The sequence below is a fragment of the Lampetra planeri genome, unplaced genomic scaffold (genome assembly GCF_965212315.1).
Source record: "Lampetra planeri unplaced genomic scaffold, kcLamPlan1.2.h2 scaffold_205, whole genome shotgun sequence".
Classification (NCBI taxonomy): Eukaryota; Metazoa; Chordata; class Hyperoartia; order Petromyzontiformes; family Petromyzontidae; genus Lampetra; species Lampetra planeri.
Window position 1 is genome coordinate 97140 of NW_027614807.1, and position 24628 is coordinate 121767.

General features: G+C 48.5%; 1 protein-coding gene across 1 annotated transcript in view; it reads left to right on the plus strand.

Annotated features, from left to right (window-relative positions):
* Positions 1–1332: 1332 nt before the first annotated feature.
* The window catches only part of TUBGCP3 (tubulin gamma complex component 3), a gene marked incomplete at its 3' end in the record, with an annotated part of 29089 nt that continues 5793 nt past the window's right edge, over positions 1333–24628 (plus strand). Inside the window, 11 exon segments of the mRNA XM_078623195.1 lie at positions 1333–1590; positions 3976–4083; positions 6946–7013; positions 11451–11528; positions 12879–13132; positions 14264–14385; positions 16369–16487; positions 17286–17411; positions 19539–19607; positions 21820–21952; positions 23596–23762. Coding sequence (XP_078479321.1) covers positions 1515–1590; positions 3976–4083; positions 6946–7013; positions 11451–11528; positions 12879–13132; positions 14264–14385; positions 16369–16487; positions 17286–17411; positions 19539–19607; positions 21820–21952; positions 23596–23762 — 1320 coding nt within the window.

The window sequence follows — 24628 nt, forward strand, 5'->3', positions numbered from 1 at the left end:
TTTATCATTCAATCTGTCATTCATTCTATCCTGTTACAGCTGGGCCTGAAACATTAACATCATTTATCATTCAATCTGTCATTCATTCTATCCTGTTACAGCTGGGCCTATGAACATTAACATCATTTATCATTCAATCTGTCATTCATTCTATCCTGTTACAGCTGGGCCTATAAACATTAACATAATTCATCATTCAATCTGTCAATCATTCTATCCTGTTACAGCTGGGCCTATAAAATATTAATATAATTTATCATTCAATCTGTCATTCATTCTATCATGTTACAGCTGGGCCTGAAATATTAACATAATTTATCAATCAATCTGTCATTCACTCGATCCTGTTACAGCTGGGCCTATAAAAAATTACATAATTTATCATTCATTTTGTTCAAGTTCAAGTTAATTTATTAGTTACAGCCCTGTGAGCCATTCGGCTCTTGAATCTGGTGCAACCGCAACAAACAAAAAACAAAAACATGAACAAAAAACATATTAAAGTGAATATGTGACTGAGTGCAAACTGAAAATCCAAGAAAAGACAGCAAAATATTGCAGAAAAAGCACCGTACACCAACGCTGTGTGCAAAAATCCCAGTGGGATGCAAGTCATTAATTGTAGCCTCTTACAGCTGGGCTTATAAACATTAACATAATTTATCATTCATTTCGTCATTAATTTTATCCTGTTACAGCTGGTTCCACAATAGGGAGGGTTGGGTCGGTGACGTCACTCTCGCGCCATATTGGGTAGGGGGGGGTCGCTGGTTCCACAATAGGGAGGTTGGGTCGGTGACGTCACTCTCGCGCCATATTGGGTAGGGTGGGTCGCTGGTTCCACAATAGGGAGGTTGGGTCGGTGACGTCACTCTCGCGCCATATTGGGTAGGGGGGGGTCGCTGGTTCCACAATAGGGGGGTTGGGTCGGTGACGTCTCTCTCGCGCCATATTGGGTAGGGGGGGGCGCTGGTTCCACAATAGGGGGGTTGGGTCGGTGACGTCATTCTCGCGCCATATTGGGTAGGGGGGGGCGCTGGTTCCACAATAGGGGGGTTGGGTCGGTGACGTCATTGTCGCGCCATATTGGGTAGGGGGGGGTCGCTGGTTCCACAATAGGGAGGTTGGGTCGGTGACGTCACTCTCGCGCCATATTGGGTAGGGGGAAGTCGCTGGTTCCACAATAGGGAGGTTGGGTCGGTGACGTCACTCTCGCGCCATATTGGATAGGGGGGGTCCCCGCCGCTGTGCTGGGACCTCACATCCGCACCACCCCCTTTTTCCCTTACCAAGATGGCCGCCGCGGTTTGCTGTGACAGTTTGGCGGGAAACCTTAGAAACCAAGATGGCGTCCCGCGGCTGAGGCGCGAGTGGAGGGCGGGAAATCGGCGAGTGGCGCTTTTGTGAGGAGGGTGTAAATTTTAATTTTTTAAAAATCTAAACATACAAAACAGCACCAAGCGTGTTGCCTTCGATGTCAACGCGAGCGACGGCAGCGGACGACGACGACGACGATGTCGCACTCGGATAACAAATCGCCGAACGTGTTGCTGCAGAATCTCTGTTGCCAGATCCTGGGCAAGAGCGAATGTGAGCAGCTTTCGGCGTGGCGTGTGAGGCGATTTTAGTTTAATTATTGTTTTTTGTTGTTGCTTTAATCGTTCGTTTGTTTGGTTGTCGTTGTTGTCTTAAACGTCGCGCAATGTTTAATTGTGTTCCGACTCGGGCGTGTCATCCCGTGTGTTTATTTGCGTCGTTAAGGCCGCATCCATCCATCCATCCCAGGTCTCTTTCCACACTAATCTCTCTGTCCGCCTGATGAAACTGTTTGTGGTTGCAAATTAGTGGTGAAACGTCGTACTCAGATTTTAAATGTTGCGGCTTTTGCTTGACAACACAACACACAGCCGGTGTAGTGATGTACTAGTATACTACACTATAGACCAGACTATAGACTACACTATACACTGCATTATACAATACACTATACGATACACTATACACTACACTATACACTACACTATACACTACACTATACACTGCTATACATTACACTATACACTACTCTATACACTACTACACTATACACTACACACTACTACACTATACACTACACTATACTCTACACTATACACTACACTATAGACTACACTATACACTACACTATAGACTACACTACACTATACACTACACTATACCCTACACACTACACTATACCCTACACACTACACTATACCCTACACACTACACTATAGACTACACTATACACTACACTATACACTACACTACACACTACACTACAGACTACACTATACACTACACTATAAACTACACTACACACTACACTATACACTACACTATAGACTACACACCAGTGCTGTACTAGTATACTACACTATAGACTACACTACACACGACACTACACACTACACTATAAACTACACTACACACCAGTGCTGTACTAGTGACGAATTGGCCACGTTCTGTTTACTTGACAAACCCATTTCTAATTGGCAGTTAATTACCTTGCTAATTGGCACTAAGGAAAGCAGTCTCGGGTGTGAACCAATCAACTTCAAGGATAGTACATATCAGGGGCGGTTTCTTCATTAGGGCGATTGGGCGACGCACCACCAATGTCATTCAACCACAGAGTCACGCTAGCCGTCACTGTGCCTCTGGATATAGTCCAATCAGCGTCATGTCACGTTCTGTGGAGTACCGCCTCTTTTTGGGCGATTTCACTCCGGCTGAGAATCGCCCCGAGTGGCCCCATAGACTTACATTCAAAGATGTTTTTTTTCGAACGGCGGGCGCTGCAATGCATTCTCTATGGCTTCCGGGAGGGCTCGCCCTAACGTGCTTACACGTCATCATACGTAAGCACGTTGCATCCAACAATATAATTGGTCGCCACCTAGTGGAATCTTTAATAAAAGAAACTTGAGTGGATTGTATTATTAGTGAGTATAGAAACAAACAAGATGTATTGTAAGAGTCACTTTATTTTTCATTAATATTAAAGAAGTGAAGTTGCCTTTACATGCTCAAGCTGTTAATTTATCCTTTGCCATGGGTGGACCTTATCCTTATAAATCATCCAGACATTTGCCCCCCCTGAGAGATTTTGCAGGAGCCGCCACTGGTACATATATTATCAGAGTTGTGTTTTTTGTTTGCATTACGACTGCAGGTATTGTGGTCTATGCAAACATGACTCATTGTAAAAAAAGGTGTCAGTTTTGTTGCCAGATAAAAGGGTAAAAAACCAATTATCATATATTTTGCTCGCAAATGAGGTTCCAATGGTGTAAATGCTTCACCCCGAGCTCTCATACTCTGATGGTGCGTTGCCTTTGAGTTGTGCGCCTTTTGGCGTCATCTGGTCCAACACCATGTGAGACTAGGCTTTAAGGAAAGCTGTCTCGGGTGTGGACCAATCAACTTCAAGGACAGTGCGTACATTATCAGAGTTGTGTTTTTTGTTTGCATTATGACTGTAGGTATTGTGGTCTATGCAAACATGACTCCTTGTTAAAAAAGGTGTCAGTTTTGTTGCCAGATGAAAGGGTAAAAAAACAATTATCAGGTATGGTACTTTTCGGTTTAAAGCTTTTGTGACTGCAGGGATTCATCTTCTTGGTTCTTTCGGTAAAGTCACGTAGAAGGGAAATAATAAAATAATAAAAATAAAACATAATTAAATAATTCTCACGACGTTTCGGCCACAACGCAAGCAGCCGTCCTCAGGTGAAGAACAGGTCTATCGATAAGACAGAGTCTTTCACCTGAGGACGGCTGCTTGCGTTGTGGCCAAAACGTCGTGAGAATTATTTTATTATGTTTTATTTTTATTATTTTATTACTTCCATTCTACGTGATGACTTTACCGAAAGAACCAAGAAGAGGTATGGTACTTGCCCGAAAAAGTCTTACAGAGACGACACGGGGACCTTTGTGTGCGTGTGTGTGCAGCGGAGATTGGGCACCAGTTTCAGTATGCGGTGCGCGTCATCGGAAGCAGCTTCACCCCGACGGTGGAGCGCGATGAGTTCCTGGTGGCCGAGAAGATCAAGAAAGAGCGTGAGTGGTCGCACGGAGGGGGGCAGAGGTCGCAAACGGGTTTTGATTCCTTACCCGTACCCGGCCGCACCAGGGTCGCAAACGGGTACCCGTACCCTACCCGATACCTGGCTACCCGTACCCGGCCGGGTACGGGTATCGGGTACCCGATTGCGACCTCTGGGATGAAGCCATGTTGCAGGCGCGGGTGGGTTCATTCTAGGAACTTGAATTGTGAGAAGAGACAAGACGTTGGGAAATGAGTGACAAACGGTGACTCACCAGTGACTCACGGTCTACCCGTACCTGGCCGCACCAGGGTCGCAAACGGGTACCCGTACCCGGCCGTACCCGTACCCTACCCGTACCCTACCCGTACCCTACCCGTACCCGTACCCGGCCGCACCAGGGTCGCAATCGGGTACCCGATACCCGTACCCTACCCGTACCTGGCCGGGTACGGGTAGGGTACGGGTATCGGGTACCCGGTTGCAACCTCTGGAGGGGGGGACACGATGGCCGTGTCGGACACACAGAGCTGCACCGCTGTAGACTTTTGGGTTCTTTCTGAGCCCTGGATCTGGGTGGCAGGAGATTGAGAACGACGGTTGCATCAAGCGACGCTGAGAGTTTTGGGCGTCTTCCGCTCGTGAGGGGTTCAAGATTTCGTACCCGTCAACCCCGCACGGCTTACCCCGTATTTCGATTTAAAGCTTTCGTGACTGCAGGGATTCATCTTCTTGGTTCTTTCAGTAAAGTCACGTAGAATGGAAATAATAAAATAATAAAAATTAAACATCTTAGAAAATAATTCTCACGACGTTTCGGCCCCAACGCAAGCAGCCGTTCTCAGGTGGAGAACAGGTCTGTCGAGAAGACAGAGTCTGAATGAAACGTAGTGGGAATTATTTTATTGTTTTATTTTTATTATTTTATTATTTCTATTCTACGTGACTTTACCGAAAGAACCAAGAAGATTACCCCGTATTGCTGTCCAGGGAAATCTTGGATGGAAAAACAATAAAAATATCGCGACGTTTCGATTGCAACACAAGCAATCGTCTTCAGGTGAGAGAGGGATGATTGCCTGTGTTGCGAGCGTGTCTCTCGCTCTCATCATCATCACGGTGGCTAGGAGATGTTGACTACCTCGCCTCGTCTACAGGAGGTCATGGGTTCCATCCCGACAATGACGATGCCTGCTGCTGTATATTTGGAGTTTGCGTCTCTCTCTCTCATCATCATCACGGTGGCTAGGAGATGTTGACTACCTCGCCTGGTATGCAGGAGGTCGTGGGTTCGATCCCAACCCTGACTATGCCTGCTGTTGTAGATTTGGAGTCTGTGTCTCTTTCTCATCATCATCACGGTGGCTAGGAGATGTTAACTACCTCGCCTGGTATGCAGGAGGTCGTGGGTTCGATCCCGACCCTGACTATGCCTGCTGTTGTATATTTGGAGTCTGCGTCTCTCTCATCATCATCATCATCACAGTGGCTAGGCAATGTTGACTACCTCGCCTGGTATGCAGAAGGTCGTGGGTTCGATCCCGACAATGACGACGCCTGCTGCTGTATATTTGGAGTCTGCGTCTCTCTCTCTCATCATCATCACGATGGCTAGGAGATGTTGACTACCTCGCCTGGTATGCAGGAGGTCGTGGGTTCGATCCCGACAATGACGATGCCTGCTGCTGCTGTATATTTGGAGTCTGCGTCTCTCTCTTATCATCATCATCACAGTGGCTAGGAGATATTGACTACCTCGCCTGGTATGCAGGAGGTCGTGGGTTCGATCCCGACCCTGACACCTGTATAATTGGAATTTTCATGTCTCTCTCATCATCATCACGGTGGCTAGGAGATGTTGACTACCTCGCTTGGTATACAGGAGGTCGTGGGTTCGATCCCGACCCTGACACCTATATAATTGGAATTTTCATGTTTCTCATCATCATCACGGTGGCTAGGAGATGTTGACTACCTCGCCTGGTATGCAGGAGGTCGTTGGTTCGATCCTGACCCTGACACCTGTATAATTGGAATTTTCATGTCTCTTCTCTCCCCGTGGTCGCGTGGATTTTTCCCCTCCGTATTTAAAATCATCGTCACGTGTTTAGAGTTTTTGGCTGCTTGGCATTTCCACGTGACAAGCCGCTGAGTTTAGCTGTTATTTGTGGCGCTTCTGAAAAACAGCTCATACCTCTGTGGTCCTTACCTGGGCAAATAAAAATAGTTGAATACAGTAATCCCTCGCCACTTCGCGGTTCAAGTTTCGCGGCCTCAGTGCATCGCGGATTTTTCAAAAATATTCATCGAAAAATAAAAATTAAAAAATACCGCCATATCGGCAGCCGTATTGCGGAAAGCAGCGTTGTTTCATCGTGATGCGCGAGAGAAACGGTTTCCCAGGATGAGAGACAAAGAGAGAAACTCTCTCAGAGGCTTTGTACATACTGTACCCACGGGCACTCGGACAAGGCGCGTGATTGGTATATAATACGTATCATAATACGTATCGTATGAGAGAGAGAGAGAGAATGTATAATATTAAGGTTTTATAATTAAATAGATTTAAGTAAAATATATGTGAGTGAGTGAATGTATAATATTAAGGTTTTATAATTAAATAGATTTAAGTGAAATATATATATATATATATAAAGCGTAAATATACATATTTTAAACATTCTGGTACCCACACACACACATATACGGAAATTCCTAGGGGGGCCAATCCTACTTTGCGGATTTTCACCTATCGCGAGGGGTTCCGGTCCCCATTAACCGCGATAAACGAAGGATCACTGTAGTTTTAGTCGTGTCCTTGTGTCTCGTACGCTGATTGTTGTTGTGATTTTCCATGTTCTGTCGACGCGCTCAGTCGCCAAACAGAAGCGCGAGGCGGACGCGGCGCTGTTCTCCGAGCTCCACCGGAAACTTCAAACCCAGGTGACGGCAAAAAACAGCCTCCTCCTCCTCCACCATCATCATCCACTCTGCGGAATTCCCTCCCATCGTCTCAGTTCTCACCGAAGCTGTCAACTCTTCACCTGTTACAACTGTGATAAGAGTGCTGTGTACTTTTTGGTTCTTTAGGTAAAGTCACGTACAGTGATACCTCGGTTCACGAACTTAATTCGTGAACTGACTGGTCGCGAACCGAGTTGGTCGTGAACCGAGGCACATTTTCCCACAGGGTTCCATGTAAATCCGGTTAATCCGTTCTGACCTTTTTTTTTTGGTTTTTGAAGCACAAAAATATGAAACAAATTACAATACACATTAGTACTGTACAGTATAGTAATGTATAAAGAGAGAACACTAACCTTGCTTGAGATGACTTCAGTAAGCACTCAAACGGGTGAACTGTGCAATACAGTAAGTACAGTATTGTACAGTACAGTAGTACAGTACTGTATGTGCTAAAAAGCACACCAAAAAGCAAAAAGTCACTGAAAGTGTCTTCACAGCACTCACAGTACTTCTTTCTGTGTCTCTTCTTCTCTCCACGATCTTCCTACAGGAAGTCACGACCACGTGACAGCCTGGAAATAGCATTGAAATGGCCGCGGCTCTTGTTCATGAACAGAAGCGGAGTTTGTGAACCGGAGCATATTTTTATGAACTTTTTCTGTTCGTGAACCGAGTTGTTCGTGAACCGAAGCGGAGTTCGTGAACCGGAGCATATTTTTATGAACTTTTTCTGTTCGTGAACCGAGCTGTTCGTGAACCGAAGCGGAGTTCGTGAACCGGAGCAGATTTTTATGAACTTTTCTGTTCGTGAACCGAGTTGTTCGTGAACCGGAGCGGAGTTCGTGAAGCGGAGCATATTTTTATGAACTTTTTCTGTTCGTGAACCGAGTTGTTCATGAACCGAAGCGGAGTTCGTGAACCGGAGCATATTTTTATGAACTTTTTCTGTTCGTGAACCGAGTTGTTCGTGAACCGAAGCGGAGTTCGTGAACCGGAGCATATTTTTATGAACTTTTTCTGTTCGTGAACCGAGTTGTTCGTGAACGAAACGGAGTTTGTGAACCGGAGCATATTTTTATGAACTTTTTCTGTTCGTGAACCGAGTTGTTCGTGAACCGGAGCGGAGTTCGTGAACCGGAGCATATTTTTATGAACTTTTTCTGTTCGTGAACCGAGTTGTTCGTGAACCGAAGCGGAGTTCGTGAACCGGAGCATATTTTTATGAACTTTTTCTGTTCGTGAACCGAGTTGTTCGTGAACCGAAGCGGAGTTCGTGAACCGGAGCATATTTTTATGAACTTTTTCTGTTCGTGAACCGAGCTGTTCGTGAACCGAAGCGGAGTTCGTGAACCGGAGCAGATTTTTATGAACTTTTTCTGTTCGTGAACCGAGTTGTTCGTGAACCGGAGCGGAGTTCGTGAAGCGGAGCATATTTTTATGAACTTTTCTGTTCGTGAACCGAGTTGTTCGTGAACCGAAGCGGAGTTCGTGAAGCGGAGCAGATTTTTATGAACTTTTCTGTTCGTGAACCGAGTTGTTCGTGAACCGAAGCGGAGTTCGTGAAGCGGAGCATATTTTTATGAACTTTTTCTGTTCGTGAACCGAGTTGTTCGTGAACCGAAGCGGAGTTCGTGAAGCGGAGCATATTTTTATGAACTTTTCTGTTCGTGAACCGAGTTGTTCGTGAACCGGAGCGGAGTTCGTGAAGCGGAGCATATTTTTATGAACTTTTCTGTTCGTGAACCGAGTTGTTCGTGAACCGAAGCGGAGTTCGTGAAGCGGAGCATATTTTTATGAACTTTTTCTGTTCGTGAACCGAGTTGTTCGTGAACCGAAGCGGAGTTCGTGAAGCGGAGCATATTTTTATGAACTTTTCTGTTCGTGAACCGAGCTGTTCGTGAACCGAAGCGGAGTTCGTGAACCGGAGCATATTTTTATGAACTTTTCTGTTCGTGAACCGAGTTGTTCGTGAACAGAAGCGTTCGTGAACCGAGGTATCACTGTATAAAGATAAAATAATAAATTAAATACTTGCATACGACGTTTCGATTGCAACACAAGCAATCATCGTCAGGTATAAATGAAATAGAAACACAAATCTAGTATGCTCAGAAATGGAATGCAATACGACAGAGAGTCGGATAACATAACAGCCAACACCCTACCTTGTTGATTACATTCTTCCTGAGAATGCTAAATACTAGCATACGACGTTTCGATTGCAACACAAGCAATCATCGTCAGGTATAAATGAAATAGAAACACAAATCTAGTATACTCAGAAATGGAATGCAATACAACAGAGAGTCGGATAACATAACAGCCAACACCCTACCTGGTTGATTACATTCTTCCTGAGAATGCTAAATACTAGTATACGACGTTTCGATTGCAACACAAGCAATCATCATGAGGTTTAAATGTATTATTATTTTATCTTTAGACGTGACTTTACCGAAAGAACCAAAGATTAATTCCTGCAGTCACGAAAGCTCCAAATTAAAAGAGTGCTGTTTGTTAGCTGGACGCTGGGCAAAGGTCGCAAACGGGTTTTGATTCCTTACCCGTACCCGGCCGCACCAGGGTCGCAAATGGGTACTCGTACCCGGCCGTACCCGTACCCTACCCGTACCCGGTAGGGTATGGGTATCGGGTACCCGATTGCGACCTCTGGGATGAAGCCATGTTGCAGGCGCGGGTGGGTTGATTCTAGGAACTTGAATTGTGAGAAGAGACAAGACGTTGGGAAATGAGTGACAAACGGTGACTCACCAGTGACTCACGGCCTACCCGTACCCGTACCCGGCCGCACCAGGGTCGCAAACGGGGACCCGTACCCGTACCCGGCCGTACCCGTACCCTACCCATACCCTACCCGTACCCGGCTGGGTACGGGTAGGGTACGGGTATCGGGTACCTGATTGCGACCTCTGGGATGAAGCCATGTTGCAGGCGCGGGTGGGTTGATTCTAGGAACTTGAATTGTGAGAAGAGACAAGACGTTGGGAAATGAGTGACAAACGGTGACTCACCAGTGACTCACGGCCTACCCGTACCCGGCCGCACCAGGGTCGCAAACGGGTACCCGGCCGGGTATGGGTAGCCAGGTATCGGGTAGGGTACGGGTATCGGGTACCCGGTTGCGACCTCTGACGCTGGGCTGTTTTGGATCTTGGGGCCAATGCTCAGCAGCCTATGAGTATAGACGGTGGAAGGAAACCAGAGCACCCAAGGAAAGCCCACGCATGCGAGGGAGCAACGCTTTATCCCATCCAGATGGAACAGACAGTGTTGAGACTGTGTGTCAGTGTTGAGGCTGTCAGTGTTGAGACTGTATGTCAGTGTTGAGGCTGTCAGTGTTGAGACTGTGTGTCAGTGTGTGTGTCAGTGTTGAGGCTGTCAGTGTTGAGGCTGTCAGTGTTGAGATTGTGTGTCAGTGTTGAGGCTGTGTGTGAGTGTTGAGACTGTGTGTCAGTGTTGAGACTGTGTGTCAGTGTTGAGACTGTGTGTCAGTGTTGAGGCTGTGTGTCAGTGTTGAGACTGTGTGTCAGTGTTGAGGCTGTGTGTCAGTGTTGAGACTGTGTGTCAGTGTTGAGGCTGTGTGTCAGTGTTGAGACTGTGTCAGTGTTGATGCTGTGTGTCAGTGTTGAGGCTGTGTGTCAGTGTTGAGTCTGTGTGTCAGTGTTGAGACTGTGTGTCAGTGTTGAGACTGTGTGTCAGTGTTGAGACTGTGTGTCAATGTTGAGACTGTTAGTGTTGAGGCTGTGTGTCAGTGTTGAGGCTGTGTGTCAGTGTTGAGGCTGTGTGTCAGTGTTGAGGCTGTGTCAGTGTTGAGGCTGTGTGTCAGTGTTGAGGCTGTGTGTCAGTGTTGAGGCTGTCAGTGTTGAGACTGTGTCAGTGTTGAGGCTGTGTGTCAGTGTTGAGGCTGTCAGTGTTGAGACTGTGTGTCAGTGTTGAGACTGTGTGTCAGTGTTGAGACTGTGTGTCAGTGTTGAGGCTGTCAGTGTTGAGGCTGTCAGTGTTGAGACTGTGTCAGTGTTGAGACTGTGTGTCAGTGTTGAGGCTGTGTGTCAGTGTTGAGGCTGTCAGTGTTGAGACTGTGTCAGTGTTGAGACTGTGTGTCAGTGTTGAGACTGTGTGTCAGTGTTGAGGCTGTGTGTCAGTGTTGAGACTGTCAGTGTTGAGTGTCAGTGTCTGTGTGTCAGTGTTGAGACTGTGTGTCAGTGTTGAGACTGTGTGTCAGCCTTGAGTCTGTGTTCATATTGAAGCTACGGGTCAGTGTTGAGGTTTCGCGTCAACGTCCAGGCTCTGAGTTCGCGTTGCTCCTGTGCGTCGGTGTGTGGGAGCCTGCGTGTCTGCCTCTCGCTGCGTGGTGCATTAACACCGTGTGATGGCGCGTTGTGATACATGCAGGCCGTGCTGCGAAACCGCTGGGCCGCTCTTTACCTGCTGCTGTCGCTGGCAGAGAACCCACGAAAGCCACACGCCAAGGTAAATAGGCCTCGGCAAGGTCAGGTGAAAACAACGAGCCTTTTATTCTTTGGTTCTTTCGGTTAAGTCACGTCTAAAGATAAAATAATAAATTAAAATAATAGCGACGTTTCGATTGCAACACAAGCAATCATCATCAGGCATAAGAGAAATAGCAACAAAAATCTAACTAGAAAACTATAGACAGACATACAAGTAGACAGACATCACAAGGACACACAGAGAGAGGACACATATCGGTACAGAGAGAGGGGTCGTTTCTGTGACGGTCCCTTTTACCTTACCACAATACAATCACTCTACCCTTACCTTTAGCAAGGTAAGGTAAAAGGTGAAAATAACGAGCCTTTTACCTTACCACAATACAATCACTCTACCCTTACCTTTAGTAAGGTCAGGTAAAAGGTGAAAACAACGGGCCTTTTACCTTACCACAATACAATCACTCTACCCTTACCTTTAGCAAGGTAAGGTAAAAGGTGAAAACAACGAGCCTTTTACCTTACCACAATACAATCACTCTACCCTTACCTTTAGCAAGGTAAGGTAAAAGGTGAAAACAACGGGCCGTTTACCTTACCACAATGCAGTCACTCTACCCTTACCTTTAGCAAGGTAAGGTAAAAGGCCAAAAGCAACGAGCCTACCTTTAAAACTACCTTTTACCCTCACCCCATACAAATGACCACAAATTATTCATCTGTAGAATACTTTCGATGATTCCAATTTTAAATGGAGGCCACGGACTGCGCCACGGAGCTTTTAGCGAGCGGTAAACACAAGTTGTTTAGCGGGGTAATACTTCGCGCTACCTTTACCCTACCCTTGACCTTACCCCTTGGCATGTTGACACCTTCACCAAAAAAAGGGTTAAATTATCTTCTTGGTTCTTTCGGTAAAGTCACGTAGAAGGGAAATAACAAAATAATAAAAATGAAACATAATAACATTTCCCTTCTACGTGACTTTACCGAAAGAACCAAGAAGATGAATCCCTGCAGTCGCGAAAGCTTTAAATCGAACTTTAAGCGTAAATTACCTTACCTTACCGAGGCCTAAAATGTAAACCTGACTCTCGGATCGACTGCGAGCAGAATCGATTCAATCGACTCCTCGATTCACGATCCACAAGACCATATATGGGCAGAGACACGCCCCTACTGGCAACGCCACGCCCACATCCCTAAATTGTCCGATCGGCGATTTCATCGGGCGCACGATTTCATTGCAATGACAGCGCCAGCATGAACCCGACGTCGACAAGCTGACCGGTCCACTCATCAACAGTCTTCCGTACCCCACCGACCCTAACGCACGACCTCTCTGACCCCCGCCCGCCCGCCCGCACAGCTGATGAGCGGCTCTGCGCTCTTTGGGAACGGCCTGCCCCTCCTCGTCCACTCCACCCCCGCAACACGTCCCCAGAGCCTCCCGCTGCCTCTGCTGGAAGCGGCAAGCGGCGTGAGGCAGGCCGGTGGGCAGCAGCAGCAGCAGCAGCGGGGTGGGTTGGCGAGTTCCGCAAGCTTCGGCAGCAGCGGAGTTAGCAGCGTCACGCCCAGCGGGATGCGAGGGCCCACGCCAACGCCTGAAAGCCTCTACCCGGGGTGGGTTTTTTACCGTCTTTTGTTGGATTTTCTGTTTGCGCATAGTCACTTTAAGATGTTTTCTTGTTCATGTTTTAGTTTTTTGTTTGTTGCGGTTGCACCCGATTCAAGAGCCGAATGGCTCACAGGGCTATACCTAATAAATGAACTTTGAAACTTTTAACTTTGGTTTACACCGTGCACGATACGCTGCCTAGCCATGCACAGTGGAGGTTTGTTTTGGGTGCGATCGCGTGAATACAGGTACGGTCATAGCTTGGTATACGTCGAATTTGGTACACGTCGTGTTTTGACGGGGAAAAGATGTCTTGGGATACGACGCCTTGCTTGGGATACGAAGTCTTGCTTGGGATACGAGGTCTTGCTTGGGATTCGACGTCTTGCTTGGGATACGAGGTCTTGCTTGGGATACGACGCCTTGCTTGGGATTCGACGTCTTGCTTGGGATACGAGGTCTTGCTTGGGATACGACGCCTTGCTTGGGATTCGACGTCTTGCTTGGGATACGACGTCTTGCTTGGGATACGACGCCTTGCTTGGGATACGACGCCTTGCTTGGGATACGACGTCTTGCTTGGGATACGAGGTCTTGCTTGGGATACGACGCCTTGCTTGGGATTCGACGTCTTGCTTGGGATACGACGTCTTGCTTGGGATACGACGCCTTGCTTGGGATACGACGCCTTGCTTGGGATACGACGCCTTGCTTGGGATACGACGTCTTGCTTGGGATACGACGCCTTGCTTGGGATACGACGCCTTGCTTGGGATACGACGCCTTGTTTGGGATACGACGTCTTGCTTGGGATACGACGCCTTGCTTGGGATACGACGCCTTGCTTGGGATACGTCTTGCTTGGGATACGACGCCTTTTTTTTTTAACGACACATTTTACGTAAATATTTACGCGATCTCACCCAAAAACCTCTATCGTGGATGATATCGGTCTCGAAAGCCTACAACGTGTCAAACCGCTTAGCCAGATGCCACGCTGTTTTAACCGTGCACGACTTCGCACGCGCAAACGCCAAAACCGCGGAGTGCTACCCCCGGTGTGCCGTTCTCACCGCCGTTCTCACCGTCGTTCTCACCGCTGTTCTCACCGCCGCTCCCTCCCGCTGTGGCCGCAGGCAGTCTCACCGCACGCCGGCGGACGGCACGGCTCGCCAGGCGTGGCCCGCGCAGTGCGGGCCCTACGGCCTTGTGGCCCGTAGCGACACGCACGGTGCACGCGCCGAGGGCGACATCAACAGTGAGTGTCCGTGTGTGTGTGTGAGTGTGTGTGAGTGTGTGTGAGTGTGTGTGAGAGTGTGTGAGTGTGTGAGTGTGAGTGTGTGTGAGAGTGTGTGTGAGAGTGTGTGTGTGTGTGAGTGTGTGTGTGAGTGTGTGTGTGAGTGTGTGTGTGAGTGTGTGTGAGTTTGTGTGTGTGTGTGGGTGTGTGTGAGTGTGTGTTTGTGAGTGTATGGGGTGTTGGTACAGTAGGGGGCACAGGTGGTGCATCAGCCAGTCATCTTGGTCATCTCACGGGCTAGAGAAGAGATGGAGTGATGTGGTACAGGAGGACGTGGAGTTGAGTGGACTTGCCGATGACCGGTACCAGCGGTGTCAAGATCGGCCTCAGTGGAGGAGGCTCGTGAAGGACGCTACTGGGCAGTTGGAGGCAGTCGCCCTCCAACAACAACGGAGGGCGGAGGAGCGACGCTCACAACAACGAGCGGAGCGCCGGGTGGCTAAAGCACAGCAATTTGGCACAGTAGGGGGCACAGGTGGTGCATCAGCCACTCGTCTCAGTCAGTCGACCCGTGGCACCTGCTGGGTCTGCCCCGTGACCTCCTGCCAGCGGGCGTTCGACACTTCACGTGGCCTCAAGGTGCACATGGCCTGGCACAAGCGTCGTGGTGACGTCACCGCCACTTAGTGGCGAATGGCGGTTGTTGTTGTTGTTGTACGGGGTGGTGGGGGCGGCGTGGCGATTAGCGCCGCGCGGCGAGCCGGGTTCGATTCCCGCTCGCGGCCAACACCGATTATTTGAGCCCGTCCTGGGCCTCCCCTTGGTCGACTCGGCCTCAAATGAGTACCTGGTGCGGTGTGTAAAAACAACGCCACTGGGGAGACTAGGGCGGTCGGGCGTGGTGCTAGGCTTCGGCAAAGTCAAGTAATTCACCCTTTTTACCGGGTAAAAGAGTGAAGGTGTCGACATGCCAAGGGGTAAGGTAAAGGGTAGGGTAAAGGTAACGCTTTACCGCTCGCTAAAAGCAGTCCGTGGCCTCCATTTAAAATTGGAATCATCGAAAGTATTCTATATGAATAAAGCGTTCTTCCTAGCATTTACCCGTTACAAACCTAGTTCATGTGTAGTAGTGCCCCAGTAATTACCATGTTATGGGGTCATTTGTATGGGGTGAGGGTAAAAGGTAGGGTAAAGGTAGGCTCGTTGCTTTTGACCATTTACCTCACCTTGCTAAAGGTAAGGGTAGAGTGATACTGGTAGGAATCTCCTGGTTACACCAGCGCACAGGGGATTATTGTGTCTGTCCGTCGTGCATCCAAAAATGGGAGGGGTGGGGCTGGGAGGGGAGGGTGGGGAGGGGGGTAAAGGGTAGGGTAAAGGTAGCGCTAAGTATTACCTGGTAAATACCTTGTGTTTACCGCTCGCTAAAAGCTCCGTGGCGCAGTCCGTGGCCTCCAGCTAATAGATGGGGCCGTTTACTTGGTAAAATAATAACAAGTATAACCCGTAAAAACAAAGTTTGTCACTATAAATCCTTTTTTATGCGTGGCGGCTAGAGTCCTCTCGTCCTCTGGCTTGAGATGGCTGCCACCTATGGGTCAGATGATTGCATGCCATCATTAAGCAATTGGTAATTAAATATCATTTTTATGTCCTAAAAAGTGTAAAATTTAGGGAAAAAAATTTCACGAACATTAATTGTCACGCACAACGAGTCTGCGTGCAAAATGTCAGCTCGATTGGATCACGGGAAGTGGGTTAAAAAACGACCGAAAGATTTGCACGGTCCTAAGCAAGCAAGTGAACTTAATATAAATGATTTAAAAATAGTTTCAATTTGTAGTCTTGGTGATGCCTCTGCTGTGGTTGATGTCACTCTGTGTGTTGCGTGTGTTTTGTGTGTTGTGTGTGTTGTGTGTGTGTGTGTTGTGTGTGTTGTGTGTGTGTGTTGTGTGAGTTGTGTGTGTGTTGTGTGTGTTGTGTGTGTTGTGTGTGTGTGCCCAGCCTCTGTGGAGCTTTCGGAGTCTCTGCTGGTTCGCGATCTTCTCTACGTCTTCCAGGGGATTGAGGGAACCTACGTGCGGATGAGCCCCACCGAGGGGGCCTATCTCATAGACCCCAAGGTGGGACCCCCTTTCTCCTGAACCCCCGTTAGAAACACATGCAACCATTGCGCAATGATTACACATTCAGACGCTGTCTTTCCGACAGACCTGTTCTTCACCTGAGGACGGCTGCTTGCGTTGTGGCCGAAACGTCGTGATAATTGTATTTTATTATGTTTTATTTTTATTATTTTATTATTTCCATTCTACGTGACTTTACCGAAAGAACCAAGAAGATGAATCCCTGCAGTCACGAAAGCTTTAAATCGAAATAAAATACAATTCTCACGATTGTATTTTATTATGTTTGAGAATTGTATTTTATTATGTTTTATTTTTGTATTTTATTATGTTTTATTTTTATTATTTTATTATTTCCATTCTACGTGACTTTACCGAAAAAAACAAGAAGATGAATCCCTGCAGTCCCGAAAGCTTTAAATCGAAAAAAAAAGATGATGTTGATGATGCAGATGATGATGTAGATGATGATGATGTAGATGATGATGATGTTGATTATGATGATGTTAATGATGATGATATTAATGATGATGTTGATGATGATGTTGTTGATGATGATGTTGATGATGATGATGTGAATGACGCTGTCTTTCTGACATCCCTGTTCTTCACCTGAGGACGGCTGCTTGCGTTGTGGCCGAAACGTCATGAGAATTATTGTATTATGTTAAATTTTTTATTATTTTATTATTTCCATTCTACGTGATGACTTTACCGAAAGAACCAAGAAGATGAATCCCTGCAGTCACGAAAGCTTTAAATCTAAATATATATATTTTTTCTTTCTATAATTAGGTGGGTGCCCCCAAGTCTCTGCGTGACGTGACGTCGCGTCTCTCGGAGATCGGATGGCTGCACAACAAAGTGCGCAAGTACGTCGACCAGCGCGCCCTCGACCGTGCCTTCGGCCTCGTGGGGCAGGTGAGTGGGGGGGAGGGGGGGCAGCTCAGTTGGGGGGGAGGGGGCAGCCGAGTGAGTGAGTGGGGGCAGCCGAGTGAGTGAGTGGGGGGCAGCCGAGTGAGTGAGTTCGGGCAGCCGAGTGAGTGAGTTTGGGCAGCCGAGTGAGTGAGTTGGAGGCAGCTGAGTGAGTGAGTTCGGGCAGCCGAGTGAGTGAGTTCGGGGCAGCCAACATCGGCAAATATCTGAACCAGTCTTTGGGCCTCCCCGATTAGCATGGTTGACTACGTGCGCTGTGAAATAAGATCTCTGTATATACATACATAGGTCAGCTCAGCCTTAACATGAGTAGCTGGTGCGATGTGTAAACATTTACACTGGGGCAGGGTGTGGGGCAGAGGTCGCAAACGGGTTTTGATGCCTTACCCGTACCCGTACCTGGCCGCACCAGGGTCGCAAACGGGTACCCGTACCCGGCCGTACCCTACCCGTACCCGGCCGTACCCGTACCCTACCCGTACCCGGCCGGGTACGGGTAGGGTACGGGTATCGGGTACCCGATTGCGACCTCTGGGATGAAGCCATGTTGCAGGCGCGGGTGGGTTGATTCTAGGAACTTGAATTGTGAGAAGAGACAAGACGTTGGGAAATGAGTGACAAACGGTGACTCACCAGTGACTCACGGCCTACCCGTACCCGGCCGCACCAGGGTCGCAAACGGCTACCCGTACCCGGCCGGGTACGGGTAGCCGGGTATCGGGTAGGGTACGGATATCGGAGGGTACCCGGTTGCGACCTCTGGTGTAGGGAACGTCCGGCCGTACGAGGCCCCACAAAATCATTTGGGTCTGGCCCTGCCAAGGCAACTGCAGGCGGGACTTGAAATTCGATTAATCTCGGAGCAAACCTGGCAAAGCAGTTGCGAGTAGCAGCAATACCGGCTAACTTCACACGCCTCGCCAAAGAAAAGCAGTTTTCCAGCCCGTCGCATTAGGGGGCGAGTTAATGAAATGTTCGAGCAAATATAACGGGGCTAATTTTTAAGTTGATCATTTTGTACGGCCCCGCGAATGATGTTGCAAATATCCGAATGCCCCTTGGCAGAGAAAAGGTTCTAAACAGTCGTTTTGTAAAATTGTTATATTTTTAAATTTTTTAAATTTTACTTTTATTAATTTTAATTTTTTTTATCTACGTGACTTTACCGAAAAAACCCACGAATATGAATCCTTGCAGTCACGAAAGCTTCAAATCTAGAATGAAGTCGTTTTGTCAGGGCTAATCGCGTGGGTTATACCACCGGAGCTAAGGGGCCATCCATAAATGACGTCACGCGATTTTGGACGATTTTTTACCCCCCCCCTCCCTCGTCACACGGCGTCACAAAAAGTCAGACCCCCCCCTCGAATATGAAAATAAAACATGCTACAAATCGCTTTAAACTATTATCGTTGTAGTGCGTATTTAATGTGGCGCTGCACTCTGATGTTGTGGGAGAAAACATTTATTTAAAAGTCTATTCAATTAAGTAGAACGTTTTGATTTAAAGCTTCTTTCGTGACTGCAGGGATTCATCTTCTTGGTTCTTTCGGTAAAGTCACGTAGAAGGGAAATAATAAAATAAGAAATAAAACAATAAAAATTCTCACAAATAGTGAATTCTCACAAGTTGTGAGAATTTTTATTATTTTATTTTTTTATATCTTCATATTTTTAGTTATTATTTTATTATTTCACTTCTACGTGACTTTACCGAAAGAACCAAGAATTTAAGTAGAACGTGTTGTCTATATTCATTTAAAGTTGCTCATTTTGATGTGACGTCACATTTCTCAAACCCCCGCCCCCCCTCGTCACACATCGTCACAAATGTCTGACCCCCCCCCCCCCCCCCGGGTGCATAACGTCATTTAGGGACGGCCCCAAAGCATCGATAACAAATTGTCCACGTGTTCAGCCCTTAGAGGAAGCATTCACACAACAGCAGAAATGTTGGCCAATGGTCCAAACATCATCGCAGATTTTTGTATCCTGAAACCAGCTGGGCCTAAAACATTACTCCACCGGGGAGCGTGGTGCTGATCACGCCCACCCTCTCGCGAGGTGCGAGCCAGCCTCCGTAGGTGTAACCGTGTGTCCCCGTGTTCACAGAGCTTCTGCGCTGCTCTTCATCAAGAGCTGAAAGAATTCTATCGGCTCATCTCTGTACTCCACTCCCAGGTGACAGAAACACACCGCGCACGCAACATCGCACCGGGTTGTCACTTTAAATCAGGGGTGGGGAAGTTTTTTCCTTTGCAAGGGACATTCGGATGTTCACAACATAATTCGCGGGGCCGTACAAAATTATCGACTTAAAAAAATTAACCCGTAAAAACAAAGTTTTTCACTCTAAATCCTTTATATGCGTGGCGGCTAGAGTCCTCTCGTCCTCTGGCTTGAGATGGCTGCCACCTAATGGGTCAGATGATTGCCTGCCTCCATTAAGCAATTGGTAATTAAATATACATTTTTTTTTCCTAAAAAGTCTAAAGTTATGGAAAAAAATTTTCACGAAAATAAATTGTCACGCACAACGAGTCTGTGTGCAAAATGTCAGCTCGATTGGATCACGGTGAAGTGGGTTAAAAAACGACCGAAAGATTTGCACGGTCGTAAGCGCGCAAGCAAGCAAGTGAACTTAATATAAAGGATTTAAAAATTAGTCCCCTCATAATTGGTCGGACATTTGATCAACTCGCCCCTAACGCAATGGCTGGAACAGGTCCGTGTGAGGCCCGCGGCCCGGACGTTCCCCACCCCGGTTTTGAATCAACTTGAGCCTGTACCCCGATGTTGGTCCGCGTCAGAGGTCGCAAACGGGTTTTGATTCCTTACCCGTACCCGTACCCGGCCGCACCAGGGTCGCAAACGGGTACCCGTACCCTGCCGCACCCGTACCCTACCCGTAACCGGCTGTAGGGTACGGGTAGGGTACGGGTATCGGGTACCCGATTGCGACCTCTGGGATGAAGCCATGTTGCAGGCGCGGGTGGGTTGATTCTAGGAACTTGAATTGTGAGAAGAGACAAGACGTTGGGAAATGAGTGACAAACGGTGACTCACCAGTGACTCACGGCCTACCCGTACCCGGCCGCACCAGGGTCGCAATCGGCTACCCGTACCCGGTCGGGTACAGGTAGCCGGGTATCGGGTAGGGTACAAGTATCGGGTACCCGGTTGCGACCTCTGCCCGTCGCACCCCCCCCCCCCCCCGCTACGAACGGGCGAGTGGCAAGTGGCAGGTCAGGTGCCGAGTGACCTCGGCTTGTTGACAAAGCGGCCGCTCGCCACCGGCGAGTAGCGTGGCTGGCTACGTACGGTGCGAAAGAAGTTGAACGTACGTACATGCATGTTGATGGTGGTGATATCGATGGTGATGACGGTGATGTTGATGGTGGTGATGTTGGTGGTGATGATGTTGATGTTGGTGATGTTGATGGTGATGATGTTGATGGTGGTGATGTTGATGGTGATGATGGTGATATCGATGTTGATGACAGTGATATTGATGATGGTGATATTGAATGGTGATAGCAATGTTGATGAGTGATGTTGATGATCGCGATAACGATATTGATGATGGTGTCATTGATGTTGATATCGATGTTGATGTTGATATCGATGTTGATGACAGTGATCTTGATGATCGTGATGTTGATGGAGATATTGATGTTGATGACCGTGATCTTGATAACGGTGATCTTGATGTTGATGGTGATATTGATGTTGATGACGGTGATCTTGATGATGGTGATATTGATGATGACGGTGATCTTGATGTTGATGACAGTGATCTTGATGATCGTGATGTTGATGATGGTGATATCGATGTTGATGACAGTGATCTTGATGATGGTGATGTTGATGATGGTGATGTTGATGACGGTGATGTTGATGACAGTGATCTTGATGATCGCGATCTTGATGTTGATGTTGATATCGATCTTGATGACGGTGATCTTGATGATCGTGATGTTAATGACCGTGATCTTGATGACGGTGATCTTGATGTTGATGACCGTGATCTTGATGACAGTGATCTTGATGTTGATATCGATCTTGATGACGGTGATCTTGATGATCGTGATGTTGATGACCGTGATCTTGATGACGGTGATCTTGATGTTGATGACCGTGATCTTGATGACAGTGATCTTGATGTTGATATCGATCTTGATGACCGTGATCTTGATGACGGTGATCTTGATGTTGATATCGATGTTGATGACCGTGATCTTGATGACGGTGATCTTGATGATCGTGATGTTGATGACCGTGATCTTGATGACGGTGATCTTGATGTTGATGACCGTGATCTTGATGACAGTGATCTTGATGTTGATATCGATCTTGATGAAGGTGATCTTGATGTCGATGTCGACTGCCGCAGCTGAACGTGGAGGAGGACCTGGGTGTGAACGTCGGCCCCGAGGGTTCCCTCACCCTGCGCCGTCTCCTCGTGTGGACGTCGGAGCCCAGGCAGCGTCTCCACTCGCTCGCCGCACTCGTAGATCGCTGCCACGGTGAGGACACTCCGGAGGTCGCTAACGGGTTTTGATTCCTTACCCGTACCTGTACCCGGCCGCACCAGGGTCGCAAACGGGTACCCTACCCGTACCCGATTGCGACCTCTGGGATGAAGCCATGTTGCAGGCGCGGGTGGGTTGATTCTAGGAACTTGAATTGTGAGAAGAGACAAGACGTTGGGAAATGAGTGACAAACGGTGACTTACCAGTGACTCACGGCCTACCCGTACCCGGCCGCACCAGGGTCGCAAACGGGTACCCGTACCCGGCCGGGTACGGGTAGCCGGGTATCGGGTAGGGTACGGGTATCGGGTAGGGTACGGGTATCGGGTACCCGGTTGCGACCTCTGGGATGAAGCCATGTTGCAGGCGCGGGTGGGTTAATTCTAGGAACTTGAATTGTGAGAAGAGACAAGACGTTGGGAAATGAGTGACAAACGGTGACTTACCAGTGACTCACGGCATACCCGTACCCGTACCCGGCCGCACCAGGGTCACAAACGGGTACCCGTACCCGGCCGGGTACGGGTAGCCGGGTATCGGGTAGGGTACGGGTATCGGGTAGGGTACGGGTATCGGGTACCCGGTTGCGACCTCTGGAACACGCTACCCACACGCTACCCACACGCTTGTGGTGTGCTTCGAATGCAGGAACACGCTTACACGGGGACACGTACATTGAGGAATGCGCGTATGTTGATGATGTTGTTAATGATGATATTGATGACGATGATGCTGTTGATGATGTTGATGATGTTGTTAATGATGATATTGATGACGATGATGCTGTTGATTATGTTGATGATGTTGTTAATGATGATATTGATGACGATGATGCTGTTGATGATGTTGATGATGTACAAGCCAGAAGCGAGGGGAGACAGCTCCCCGTTGTGTGATGATGATGATGATGACGATGACGACGATGTTGCTGATGATGATATCAATGATGCCGCTGATGATGATGCCGCTGATGACGATGATGCTGTTGATTATGTTGATGATGTTGATGATGTACAAGCCAGAAGCGAGGGGAGACAGCTCCCCGTTGTGTGATGATGATGATGATGATGATGACGATGACGACGATGTTGCTGATGATGATATCGATGATGACGATGATGCTGTTGATTATGTTGATGATGTTGATGATTTCGATTTAAAGCTTTCGTGACTGCAGGGATTCATCTTCTTGGTTCTTTCGGTAAAGTCACGTAGAAGGGAAATAATAAAATAATAAAAATTAAACATAATAAAATACAATTCTCACTACGTTTCGGCCACAACGCAAGCAGCCGTCCTCAGGTGAAATATATACATGCTTCAAGCCTGGTGCTGTTTCATTCAGACGCTGTCGCCTCGACAGACCTGCTCTTCACCTGAGGACGGCTGCTTGCGTTGTGGCCGAAACGTCGTGAGAATAATTTTATTATGTTTTATTTTTATTATTTTATTACTTCCCTTCTACGTGACTTCACCGAAAGAACCAAGAAGATGTTGATGATGTACAAGCCAGAAGCGAGGGGAGACAGCTCCCCGTTGTGTGATGATGACGACGACGATGTTGCTGCTGCTGCTGCTGATGATGATATTGATGATGCCGCTGATGATGATATTGACGTTGCCGCTGGTGTTCCAGGCCGCAAGGGAGGGGAGCTGGCCTCGTGCGTGCACGCGTACACGCGCTCCGGCTCTCCGTGCGTCCGCTCGCTGGCGCGTCACCTGCTGGGTCTCGTGTCTCTGCCACTGCACACGATGCTGTCTCGCTGGATCTACGACGGGGAGCTCGAGGACACGTTCCACGAGGTGGGAGACACGGGGGGAGACGCTGTGGGAGACACACGGGGGATGGGGAGACACGGGGAGGCACACGGGGTGAGACAAGGGGTGAGACACGGGGTGAGACACGGGGTGAGACACGGGGTGAGACACTGGGTGAGACACTGGGTGAGACACGGGGTGAGACACTGGGGGAGACGCGGTGGGAGACACACGGAGGGAGACACACGGGGGATGAGGAGACACGGGGAGGCACACGGGGTGAGACAAGGGGTGAGACACGGGGTGAGACACGGGGTGAGACAAGGGGTGAGACACGGGGTGAGACGCTGGGTGAGACACGGGGTGAGACACACGGGGAGATGCACGGGGGAACACACGGGGGGACACACGGGGACGGGGGACACACGGGGGGAGACACGAGTAGACACGGGGAGACATGGAGGACGACTGAGAGGGACACGACGTCACACAGGGACACGCGCTATGACGCGTGGCGGCGTGGCGGTGTTGTACCACCCCGTGGTGTGCCGCACAGCGCCGTGTCCGGATCGTTGTGGTGGCCGTGCTGTGGTGTGACGTTACGTGTTGACACGCCCTGCCGTGCTGTGTTGTGACGTTACGTTACGTGTTGACACGCCCTGCCATGGTGTGTTGTGACGTCACGTGTTGACACGCCCTGCCATGGTGTGTTGTGACGTCACGTTACGTGTTGACACGCCGTGCTGTGTTGTGACGTCACGTGTTGAAATGCCCTGCCGTGCTGTGGTGTGACGTCACGTGTTGACACGTCCTGCCGTGGTGTGTTGTGACGTTACGTGTTGACACGCCCTGCCGCGCTGTGTTGTGACGTCACGCTACGTGTTGACACGCCCTGCCGCGCTGTGTTGTGA